The sequence below is a fragment of the Cetorhinus maximus genome, unplaced genomic scaffold, assembly GCF_964194155.1.
Source record: "Cetorhinus maximus unplaced genomic scaffold, sCetMax3.hap1.1 HAP1_SCAFFOLD_167, whole genome shotgun sequence".
NCBI classification, from domain to species: Eukaryota; Metazoa; Chordata; class Chondrichthyes; order Lamniformes; family Cetorhinidae; genus Cetorhinus; species Cetorhinus maximus.
Genome location: NW_027596153.1, coordinates 641,018 through 653,372, shown reverse-complemented (window position 1 = coordinate 653,372; position 12,355 = coordinate 641,018). Strand labels below are relative to the sequence as shown.

Below are 12,355 nucleotides of genomic sequence, written 5' to 3'. Positions count from 1 at the left end.
TCACCCTCTCACCCTCGCGCAGCCCCGTTCACCCTCTCACCCTCACACAGCCTCACTCACCCTCTCACCCTCGCACAGCCTCACTCACCCTCTCACAGCCTCACTCACCCTCTCACCCTCGCACAGCCATGCTCACCCTCTCACCCTCGCGCAGCCTCACACACCCTCTCACCCTCGCACAGCCTCACTCACCCTCTCACCCTCGCGCAGCCTCGCTCACCCTCGCACAGCCTCGCTCACCCTCGCACAGCCTCGCTCACCCTCTCACCCTCGCACAGCCTCGCTCACCCTCTCACCCTCTCAGCCTCGCTCACCCTCCCTCACCCTCTCAACCTCGCTCACCCTCCCTCACCTTCTTACCCTCTCACCCTCGCTCAGCCTCGCTCACCCTCTCACCCTCGCACAGCCTCGCTCACCCTCCCTCACCCTCTCACGCTCGCTCACCCTCCCACCCTCTCAGCATCGCTCACCCGCTCACCCTCGCACAGCCTCGCTCACCCTCTCAGCCTCGCTCACCCTCTCACCATCGCACAGCCTCGCTCACCCTCTCACCCTCGCACAGCCTCGCTCACCCTCTCAGCCTGGCTCACCCGCTCACCCTCGCTCAGCCTCGCTCACCCTCTCACCCTCGCACAGCCTCGCTCTCCCTCTCACCCTCGCGCAGCCTCACTCACCCTCTCATCCTCGCACAGCCTCGCTCACGCTCTCACCCTCGCACAACTTCGCTCACCCTCTCACCCTCGCACAACTTCGCTCACCCTCTCACCCTCGCACAACTTCGCTCACCCACTCACCCTCGCACAGCCACGCTCACCCTCTCACCCTCGCACAGCCTCGCTCACCCTCTCACCCTCGCACAGACTCGCTAACCCTCTCACCTTCGCACAGCCTCACTCACCCTCGCACAGCCTCACTCACCCTCTCACCCTCGCACAGCCTCGCTCACCCTCTCACCCTCGCACAGCCTCGCTCACCCTCTCACCCTCACACAGCCTTGCTCACCCTCGCCCATCCTCGCTCACACTCACCCTCGCTCACCCTCTCACCCTCGCTCAGCTTCGCGCAGCCTCACTCACCCTCTCACCCTCGCTCAGCCTCTCTCCCTCGCACAGCCTCGCTCACCCTCTCACCCTCGCACAGCCTCGCTCACCCTCTCACCCTCGCACAGCCTCGCTAACCCTCTCACCTTCGCACAGCCTCACTCACCCTCGCACAGCCTCGCTCACCCTCTCACCCTCGCACAGCCACACTCACCCTCTCACCACCTCGCTCACCCTCTCACCCTCGCCCAGCCTTGCTCACCCTCTCACCCTCGCACATCCTCACTCACCCTCGCTTACCCTCTCACCCTCGCGCAGACTCGCTCACCCTCTCACCCTCGCCCAGCCTCGCTCACCCTCTCACCCTCGCGCAGACTCGCTCACCCTCTCACCCTCGCGCAGCCTCGCTACCCTCTCACCCTCGCTCACCTTCGCGCAGCCTCACTCACCCTCGCACAGCCTCGCTCACACTCACCCTCGCACAGTCTCGCTCACCCTCTCACCCTCACACAGCCTCACTCACCCTCTCACCCTCGCACAGCCTCGCTCACAGTCACCCTTGCACAGCCTCACTCACACCCTCACCCTCGCAAAGCCTCACTCACCCTCTCACCCTCGCCCAGCCTCGCTCACCCTCTCACCCTCGCACAGCCTCACTCTCCCTCTCACCCTCGCACAGCCTCGCTCACCCTCTCACCCTCGCACAGCCTCTCACCCTCTCACCCTCGCTCACCCTCTCACCCTCGCACATCTTCGCTCACCCTCGCACAGCCTCGCTCACCCTCTCACCCTCGCGCAGCCTCGCTCACCCTCCCTCACCCTCTCACCCTCGCACAGCCTCGCTCACTCTCTGACCCTCGCACAGCCTCGCTCACCCTCGCGCAGCCTCGCTCACCCTCTCACCCTCGCACAGCCTCGCTCACTCTCTGACCCTCGCACAGCCTCCCTCACCCTCTCACCCTCGCACAGCCTCACTCACCCTTGCACAGCCTCACTCACCCTCTCACCCTCGCACAACCTCGCTCACCCTCTCACCCTCGCCCAGCCTCGCTCACCCTCGCACAGCCTCTCACCTTCGCACAGCCTTTCTCACCCTCGCACAGCCTCGCTCACCCTCGCTCACCCTCTCACCCTCGCACAGCCTCACTCACCCTCGTACAGCCTCGCTCACCCTCGCACAGCCTCGCTCACCCTCTCACCCTCGCCCAGCCTCGCTCACCCTCTCACCCTCGCGCAGCCTCGCTACCCTCTCACCCTCGCTCACCTTCACGCAGCCTCACTCACCCTCGCACAGCCTCGCTCACACTCACCCTCGCACAGTCTCGCTCGCTCTCTCACCCTCACCCAGCCTCACTCACCCTCGCACAGCCTCGCTCACACTCACCCTCGCACAGCCTCGCTCACACTCACCCTCGCACAGCCTCGCTCACACTCACCCTCGCACAGCCTCGCTCACACGCACCCTCGCCCAGCCTCGCTCAACCTCTCACCCTCGCACAGCCGCACTCACCCTCTCACCCTCGCCCAGCCTCGCTCACCCTCTCACCCTCGGGCAGCCTCGCTCACCCTCGCACAGCCTCTCACCCTCTCACCCTCGCGCAGCCTCGTTCACCCTCTCACCCTCGCACAGCCTCACTCACCCTCTCACCCTCGCACAGCCTCACTCACCCTCTCACCCTCGCACAGCCTCGCTCACCCTCTCACCCTCGCGCAGCCTCACTCACCCTCTCACCCTCGCACAGCCTCACTCACCCTCTCATACTCGCGCAGCCTCGCTCACCCTCGCACAGCCTCGCTCACCCTCGCTCAGCCTCGCTCACCCTCTCACCCTCGCACAGCCTCGCTCACCCTCCCTCACCCTCTCACCCTCGCTCACCCTCCCACCCTCTCAGCCTCGCTCACCCGCTCACCCTGGCACAGCCTCGCTCACCCTCTCACCCTCGCTCAGCCTCGCTCACCCTCTCACCCTCGCACAGCCTCGCTCACCCTCTCACCCTCGCACAGCCTCACTCACCCTCTCAGCCTCGCTCACCCACTCACCCTCGCTCAGCCTCGCTCACCCTCTCACCCTCGCACAGCCTCGCTCACCCTCTCACCCTCGCGCAGCCTCACTCACCCTCTCATTCTCGCACAGCCTCGCTCACGCTCTCACCCTGGCACGACTTCGCTCACCCTCTCACCCTCGCACAACTTCGCTCACCCTCTCACCCTTGCACAACTTCGCTCACCCTCTCACCCTCGCACAACTTCGCTCACCCTCTCACCCTCGCTCACCCTCTCACCCTCGCACAGCCTCGCTCACCCTCTCACCCTCGCACAGCCTCGCTCAGCCTCTCACCCTCGCACAACTTCGCTCACCCTCTCACCCTCGCACAGCCTCGCTCACCCTCACGCAGCCTCGCTCACCCTCGCACAGCCTCGCTCACCCTCTCACCCTCGCACAGCCTCGCTCACCCTCTCACCCTCGCTCACCTTCTCACCCTCGCGCAGCCTCGCTCACCCTCTCACCCTCGCACAGCCTCGCTCACCCTCTCACCCTCGCTCACCCTCTCACCCTCGCGCAGCCTCGCTCACCCTCTCACCCTCGTACAGCCTCGCTCACCCTCGCACAGCCTCACTCACCCTCACACAGCCTCACTCACCCTCTCACCCTCGCACAACCTCACTCACCCTCTCACCTTCGCACAGCCTCGCTCACCCTCTCACCCTCGCACAGCCTCGCTCACCCTCGCACAGCCTCACTCACCCTCACACAGCCTCACTCACCCTCTCACCCTCGCACAACCTCACTCACCCTCTCACCTTCGCACAGCCTCGCTCACCCTCTCACCCTCGCACAGCCTCGCTCACCCTCTCACCCTCGCACAGCCTCATTCACCCTCGCACAGCCTCACTCACCCTCGCTCACCCTCTCACCCTCGCACAGCCTCGCTCACCCTCTCACCCTCGCACAGCCTCGCTCACCCTCTCACCCTCTCACAGCCTGGCTCACCCTCGCACAGCCTCGCTCACCCTCCCACTGCTTCGCTCACCCTCTCACCCTCGCTCACCTTCGCGCAGCCTCACTCACCCTCTCACCCTCGCGCAGCCTCGCTCACTCTCTCACCCTCGCGCAGCCACGCTCGCCCTCGCGCACCCTCGCTCACCCTCGCGCAGCCTCGCTCACCCTCGCACAGCTTCGCTCACCCTCACTCACCCTCGCGCAGCCTCACTCGCCCTCGCCCAGCCGTGCTCACCCTCACTCGCCCTCTCGCAGCCTCGCTCACCCTCGTGCAGCCTCGCTCACCCTCACTCACCATCGCGCAGCCTCGCTCACCCTCGCTCAGCCTCACTCACCCTCGCGCAGCCTCGCTCACCCTCGCTCACCCTCTCGCAGCCTCGCTCACCCTCGCGCAGCCTCGCTCATCCTCGCTCACCCTCGCTCACCCTCGCTCACCCTTGCTCACCATCGCTCACCCTCGCGCAGCCTCGCTCACCCTCGCTCACCATCGCTCACCCTCGCTCACCCTCGCGCAGCCTCGCTCACCCTCGCTCACCCTCGCTCACCCTCTCGCAGCCTCGCTCACCCTCGCGCAGCCTCGCTCATCCTCGCTCACCCTCGCTCACCCTCGCTCACCCTCGCGCAGCCTCGCTCATCCTCGCTCACCCTCGCTCACCCTCGCTCACCATCGCTCACCCTCGCGCAGCCTCGCTCACCCTCGCTCACCCTCGCACAGCCTCGCTCACCCTCACGCAGCCTCACTCATCCTCGCTCATCCTCTCGCAGCCTCGCTCACCCTCGCGCAGCCTCGCTCACCCTCGCTCACCATCACTCACCCTCTCGCAGCCTCGCTCACCCTCTCGCAGCCTCGCTCATCCTCTCGCAGCCTCGCTCACCCTCGCGCAGCCTCGCTCACCCTCGCTCACCATCACTCACCCTCTCGCAGCCTCGCTCACCCTCTCGCAGCCTCGCTCATCCTCTCGCAGCCTCGCTCACCCTCTCGCAGCCTCGCTCACCCTCTCGCAGCCTCGCTCATCCTCTCGCAGCCTCGCTCACCCTCGCGCAGCCTCGCTCACCCTCGCTCACCATCACTCACCCTCGCTCACCCTCTCGCAGCCTCGCTCACCCTCGTGCAGCCTCGCTCACCCTCGTGCAGCCTCGCTCACCCTCGCTCACCATCGTGCAGCCTCACTCACCCTCGCTCACCATCGCTCACCCTCGCGCAGCCTCGCTCACCCTTGCTCACCCTCGCTCACCCTCGCGCAGCCTCACTCGCCCTCGTGCAGCATCGCTCACCCTCTCACTCTCGCGCAGCCTCACTTACCCTCGCTCAGCCTCACTCACCCTCACGCAGCCTCACTCACCCTCGTGCAGCATCGCTCACCCTCTCACTCTCGCGCAGCCTCACTTACCCTTGCTCAGCCTCACTCACCCTCACGCAGCCTCGCTCACCCTCACACAGCCTCGCTCACCCTCACGCAGCCTCACTCACCCTCGCGCAGTCTCGCGCAGCCCCTCACCCTCTCACCCTTGCTCACCCTCGCACGGAAACACATTGTAACCAGTTTCTTTCGCCTCTTTTGGTTGAGTTGCCAGTGTCTGCAATTCAGAGTCTCCAGCTTGGATTATGAAGCCTGTACAATAAGAACAGAAACACAGTAAAGTTGGAAGCTGCCACTCACCCTTCCGGCTCAGCTACATGACTTGCTGGTTTTTCTTGCTCTCAGTCAGTCACACAGTTACAGTTGCTGGCCTTTGCCTGCTCTAAGTTGGCACTCAAACATCCCAGAGCTGCTTGGCAATCGTTGCTAAAACTGATTTCAAGGCTAAAGAGCACTTTGCGCTCACCGCTCAAATTCTGTTCAGCAGCATTGATACAATCGAGCCAGGGCCGTCCCGCCAGAGCCTCCCGATTGGATCATCTCCTCGCCACAGTCACCATTGCTGCTCAAAGGAGGGGCAGCTTGCAATCCCAAAAACAATCTTTGTGATCCCATCGGAGGCTGCAACCTACAATTTGGGAACTGCTAGTGTAAAGAGCATTTTTTCTGTGGGTAACTGATTAATGTCTTGTTCAATAGGGTTTGGGAATACCCCACACTTGGAGATTGGGAAAGTGGACAAGGACAGAGCTGACTTCCTGTTGGCTTTCCTGAATGCTGTAGGACTGCAGACTCCAGTCCTGGTCAGTCCATCCATGAGTGGTCACTTCTCCATCCCATTTCTGATGTTTCAGAACCAGCGACTAAAGGGTTTCATCCCTATTGCTCCAGTTGGAACAAATCACTACAGTGCCAAACAGTATCAGAAAATCCAGGTAAGCTGCTTTCCTTCAAACATCTGTTATTGTGGCTCATTTCTTCTTCACCCCTGTAGTCTAGGTGAGCATTAACCACACCGTGGCCTGTAGGCTGCAGACAGCCTGAGTACTGACAATTCAGCTCACAAAGCTGAGGTCATCCAGTCCTTTGCCTTCTTAGTTCCCATTCACTGGTTTCGCTTGTTGAAATGTTGTTGTTCTGGATGTTTGGAAAGGGCTGTTCTTGGTGACTAAATCCCAAATCAGCACATCAAGATGTGTTAGTATCAGTAACTTGCAATATGGATGATTAATGAGGGCAGAAATTGCATCTTACAGGTGGCCCTTGAGGCTCCATGGAATGTACCACCCAGTCCAGGAATCAGACCAACCTGGGTATCCTGATCTAGGAAACTACTTTGGCCTACTCCCTGATTATATTTCCCTGTATTCAGTTATGTGTGTTTTAGCTGTCACTCTGTACATGGGTCAATCACTTATTTTTCCTCCTTTTTCCTTCTTTTACTTTTTACCCCTTGTCGACCCATCTTTCCTACCAGGATGCCTGGTTTCCCCCGTTTTGGTAATTTTGCATGCCCGGAATTCCCCACCCCTAATCCTCCAACATTCCTTGACCCACAACTTGAGGTGGGTCAAGTGGATTAAGGGCTAGTAGAGGAACACTTAAGAAACAGTGATCTTAGGATCATAAGGTTTAGGTTAGCTATGGAAAAGGACAAGGAGCAATCTAAAGTTAAAATAATTAATTGGAGAAGGGCCAGTTTTGGTGGGGTGAGAATGGATCTTTTTTTTATTAATTCACGGGATGTGGGCATCGTTGGCTGGGCCAGCATTTATTGCCCATCCCTAGTTGCCCTTGAGAAGGCGGTGGTGAGCTGCCTTCTTGAACCGCTGCAGTCCATGTGTTGTAGGTACACCCACAGTGCTGTTAGGAAGGGAGTTCCAGGATTTTGACCCAGCGACAGTGAAGGAACAGCGATATATTTCCAAGTCAGGATGGTGAGTGACTTGGAGGGGAACTTCCAGGTGGCAGTGTTCCCATCTATCTGCTGTCCTTATCCTTCTAGATGGTATTAGTTGTGGGTTTTGAAGGTGCTGTCGAAGGAAGAATTCCTGCAGTGCATCTTGTAGATGGTACACACTGCTGCTACTATGCGTCGGTGGTGGAGGGAGTGAATGTTTGTGGATGTGGTGCCAATCAAGCGGGCTACTTTGTCCTGGATAGTGTTGAGCTTCTTCAGTGTTGTGGGAGCTGCACTCATCCAGGCAAGTGGGGAGTATTCCATAACACTCCTGACTTGTGCCTTGGAGATGGTGGACAGGCTTTGGAGAGTCGGGAGGTGAGTTACTCGTCGCAGGATTCCTAGTCTCTGACCTGCTCTTGTAACCACAGTATTTATATGGCTAGTCCAGTTCAGTTTCTGGTCAATGGTAAGCCCCCAGGATGTTGATAGTAGGGGATTCAGTGATGGCAATGCCTTTGAACGTTAAGGGGCAATGGTTGGATCCTCTCTTGTTGGAGATGGTCATTGCCTGACACTTGTGTGGCACGAATGTTACTTGCCACTTGTTAGCCCAAGCCTGGATATTTTCCAGGTCTTGCTGCATTTGGACATGGACTGCTTCGGTATCTGAGGAGTTGCGAATGGTGCTGAACATTGTGCAATCATCAGCGAACACCCCCACTTCTGACCTTATGATGGAAGGAAGGTCATTGATGAAGCAGCTGAAGATTGTTGGGCCGAGGACACTACCCTGAGCAACTCCTGCATCGATGCTCTGGCACTGAGGCGATTGACCTACAACAACCACAGCCATCTTCCTTTGTGCTAGGTGTGACTCCAACCAGCGGAGAGTTTTCCCCCTGATTTCCATTGAAGCCAGTTTTGCTAGGGCTCCTTGATGCCACACTTGGTTAAATGCTGCCTTGGTGTCATGTCAGTCACTTTCATCTCTGTTCTTTTGTCCATATTTGAACCAAGGCTATAATGAGGTCAGGAGCTGAGTGACCCAGCGGAATCCAAACTGAATGTCAGTGAATACGTTATTGGTAAGTAAGTGCATAGTAAGTAATTGATAGCAATGTAGATGACCCCTTCCATTACTTTACTGATAATTGAGAGTAGGATGATGGGGTGGTAATTGGCCGGGTTGGACTTGTCCTGCTTTTTGTGTACAGGACATACCTGGGCAATTTTCCACATAGCCGGGTAGATGCCAGTGTTGTAGCTGTACTGGAATAGCTTGGCTGGGGGTGCAGTTAGTTCTGGAGCACAAGCCTTCAGTACTACTGCTGCGATATTGTTAGGACCCATAACCTTCATATTATCCAGTGCTTTCAGCCCTTTTGTTCTATCATGTGAGGTGAATCGTATTGGCTGAAGACTGGCATCTGTGATGCCGGGAATGCAGAAGGAGGCCAAGATTAATCATCCGCTCGGCACTTCTGACTAAAGATAGTTCAAGTTCTTCAACCTTATCTTTTGCACTGATGTGCTGGGCTCCCACATCATTGAGGATGGGGATATTTGTGGAACTTTCTCCTCCTGTAAGTTGTTCAATTATCTAGCCCCATTCACAACTGGTTGCGGCAGGACTGCAGAGCTTTGATCTGATCCATTGGTTGTGGGATTGCTTAGCTCTGTCTATTGCATTGCTGCTTCCGCTGTTTAGCATGCATGCATTCCTATGTTATTGCTTCACCAGGCTGGCATCTCATTTTCAAGCATGTCTGGTGCTGCTCCAGGCAGGCTCTCCTGCATTCCTCATTGCTCTAGGGTTGATCTCCTGGTTTGATGGTAATGGTGGAGTGGGGGATATGCCTGGGCCATGAGGTTACAGATTGTGGTTGTGTATAATTGTACTGTTGTTGATGGTCCATAGCACCCTATGGATGCCCAGTTTTGAGCTGCTAGCTATGTTCTGAATCTATCCCACTTAGTCTGACATCTGCTATGAATCTATCCCACACGATACGATGAATGGTGTCCTCATTGTGAAGGTGAGACTTGGTTTCCATAAGGACTGTGCGATGGTCATTCCTACCAGTACTATTCTGGGCATGGCTTTGGAGGGAGTGTAGATTTATCAGAACGGTACCTGGACTAAAAGGGTTAAATTGTAAGGAGAAATCACAAACTAGGTTTGTATTGCCTGGAATTTAGAAGTTTAAGAAATGATTTATTTGAAGTTTTCAAGATGTTAAGGGAAACAGACAAGGTATATAGAAATTGTTTCCACTGGTTGAGGAGTCTAGGACTAAGGGGCCTTGCCTAAAAATTAGATTCAGCCCTTTCAGGAGTCAAATTAGGAAATCCTACACACAACGGATGCTGGAAGTTTGAAATTGTCTTCCCGAAAAAACAGTGGATGCTCAATCAATTGTTAATTTTAAATCTGAGATTGATAGATTTTATTTTCTGAAGATATGGGGGGATATGGGGCATAGATGGGCTAATTGAAGTTAGGTCACAGATGAGCCATAATCTCATTGAAGGGCAGAACATGCTCGAGGGGCTAAATGGGCTTCAACCTTTTCCTATGTTTGACTAATGTTTGCCTCTATTCAGGAGAATACATTTTAAGATTGTTGCAAAAATGACAATTCCAAATTGAACCTCTGGAACGGAGATTGTAGATTGATATGCATGGCTTGACCTCTCTCGGACCATATGCCTGGGACCATGAGGTCAAATTACGTTACATTATTTGGTCATTTATTTCTACTATTTGTGGGAGCTTGCTGTGTGCAAATTGACTGCTGTTTTTCCTACATTACAACAGGGACGACCAGTTCTGAAGCATTGTATTAGCTGTAAAGTGCTGTAAAGAGACATCCTGAGCTTGTGAAAGGTGTGTTAGAAATGGGGGGTTCTTTCTTTGTGTGGCTCAGCAGGATTGTGCTGACAGAGATAATACTGTTTCACACTGGGAACTTAAATGTGTGTTTCTGTTCGCAGACCCCGACCCTGATTGTATTCGGAGAACTGGACACAAATCTTGGTTTGCAGTCCCTGAAGAGTTTAAAACACCTTCCGCATCACACTGTCTTCAAAATACCAGCAGCACATCATGCTTGTTACCTCGATGAGCCAGACAAGTTCCATAAAGCTTTACTGGACTTTCTAACTAAATTTTAGTTCAGAGGGTTTACACCACTGATGCCTCTCTGCATCAGGTACTTGCAAAAACAGCCAAGACCAGCACCAGACCAGCTTCCTCAGCAGCTGAATTTATTAACTTTTAACATTCTTCAATAGAGGAGAAACTAAAGAATTCAGATTTTTTTAAAGAACATTTTCCTCTCTTTGAAGTTCCAGCAGATTTTAATTAAAGCTGAAAATTGACAGAAATTTAAAAAAACCTGAGTTTCCAAAAGAAGAATTCAGTTGTGGGCTGAATGAGTACACATACCATCTGGTGTGGTACCAAGTCCCTCAGAGCATGAACATCCCAGGTCCAATCCTGGGCTCTGCTGAGGTAGCTGAACTCTCCCACTGTGGGACTAAGCCCCATAAAGCAGGAAGAGCCTAGTCTCCATCTCACACATCTGCGTGGTTAGCTGATTTAAGCCAAAGGCACAGTAAAAATCCCAAGAGTAGTTCCAGCAGCCTTGCCAAATGGAGTGGAATATTCATCCAGTTTTCCTTTTTCCAGTTCCTACCCAAAAGATTTGTTCCCTCTCAGAACAAGGGAATTTATTTTTCAACCTTTTTAAAGAAAATAGACCACACCTGGGTCCTGCAGCTAGTCTTCACCTTTTCATTCCAAACATTTATCTGTGACACTGTCAGCTGTCATGACAGACTTGGATCACCTAGTGGCAATTTTATTAGTTTTATGGCCCCACAAATCTGCTCAATATCCTCTTTGAAATCATTTGAATCTGCCATTTACCCCTCAGTAACAAAATTCCAATATTCCAAATAAGGTTTCAACACATTTCAAAATAAATACAGATTTCATAATACATGTCTGTTACATTTTAATGCCTTTGCCAAAGCTTTTAGTTGAAAATGCCAGCCTCTTGGACCTGGCATTTTGACCCAGAAGTTTTGACTGTGAGAGCTGATTTTGGTCAGATGTGTGTTGTATCAAATTTCCTCGCAATAACATTCAGCTGGACCTTATTTCAAAAAGGACTTGTGCCCTAAAACTTTGGAAAATGTATTAAACTGAGAGTGAGAGAGATTTATCTCATGCTATTCTGCTGTTTAACAAAAATGAACCTTGAAGCCAACTAATTATGTGACCGTTTTATTAGAAAAAGTACCAATTATTGCCTGGAGAAAATCAATGTCATTTATAGGAACATACAAGTAGGCCATTCAGCCTCTCAAGCCTGCTTTGCTATTCAGTTTGGTCATGGTTTATCTGTACCTCAACTCTATATCCACCACTTTTCCAGATCCCTTGATGCACTTTCCTAACAATAATCTAGCAGTGAAATTTCAACAACCTGCGTTTATATGGCAGCTTTAAAGCAGAGCTCACCAAAGTCAAGAATTAGGCATGATAATGTTACATTGTCCATCCTTGTTGTTACTGCAGCTGTTGAAGCAGGTAATCGCACTACGCAACACCCCAACTCATCAGCTCTGCGGGACTGCCTGCAGTGGATCTAGTCTCATCTAGCCAATCATAGAAACAGAATCTCCAGCAATCACACTTTGTGTTCCTGGTCCATGTGACTCCATATCACAGGTGCTTCATAGGAGTGTTATCAAACATAACTTGACACTGAGGCTGGAATCTTCCAGCCCCTCAATGACTCGCCGGCCCCACTGCAGGACAATCTGCTGTGGGATGGGGAGGCTGGAAAATTCCAGCCTGAGTCACATTATTAGATATCAGTATTTTTGAGCTGCAGTCCTCCAGGTAAGTGGAGAGTATTCCTTCACACACCCGACTTGTGCCTTGAAGCTGGTGGACAAGCACTGGGGAATGGGGAGGTAAGCCGCTTGTGCAGGATTCCCAGCCTCTGACCTGCTCTTGTAGCCACAGTATTTATATGGC

The 12,355-nt window shown here is 54.4% G+C and overlaps 1 protein-coding gene across 2 annotated transcripts in view; it reads left to right on the top strand.

Annotated features, from left to right (window-relative positions):
• abhd14a (abhydrolase domain containing 14A) overlaps positions 1-11,528 on the top strand; it is an 87,622-nt gene extending 76,094 nt beyond the window's left edge. For both annotated transcript variants that reach the window (XM_078534962.1, XM_078534963.1), the window contains exons 4-5: positions 6,102-6,337; positions 10,300-11,528. In XM_078534962.1, coding sequence (XP_078391088.1) covers positions 6,102-6,337; positions 10,300-10,479 — 416 coding nt within the window. In that variant the 3' untranslated portion in view covers positions 10,480-11,528. The remainder of the gene's footprint in view (positions 1-6,101; positions 6,338-10,299) is intronic.
• Positions 11,529-12,355: the final 827 nt, after the last annotated feature.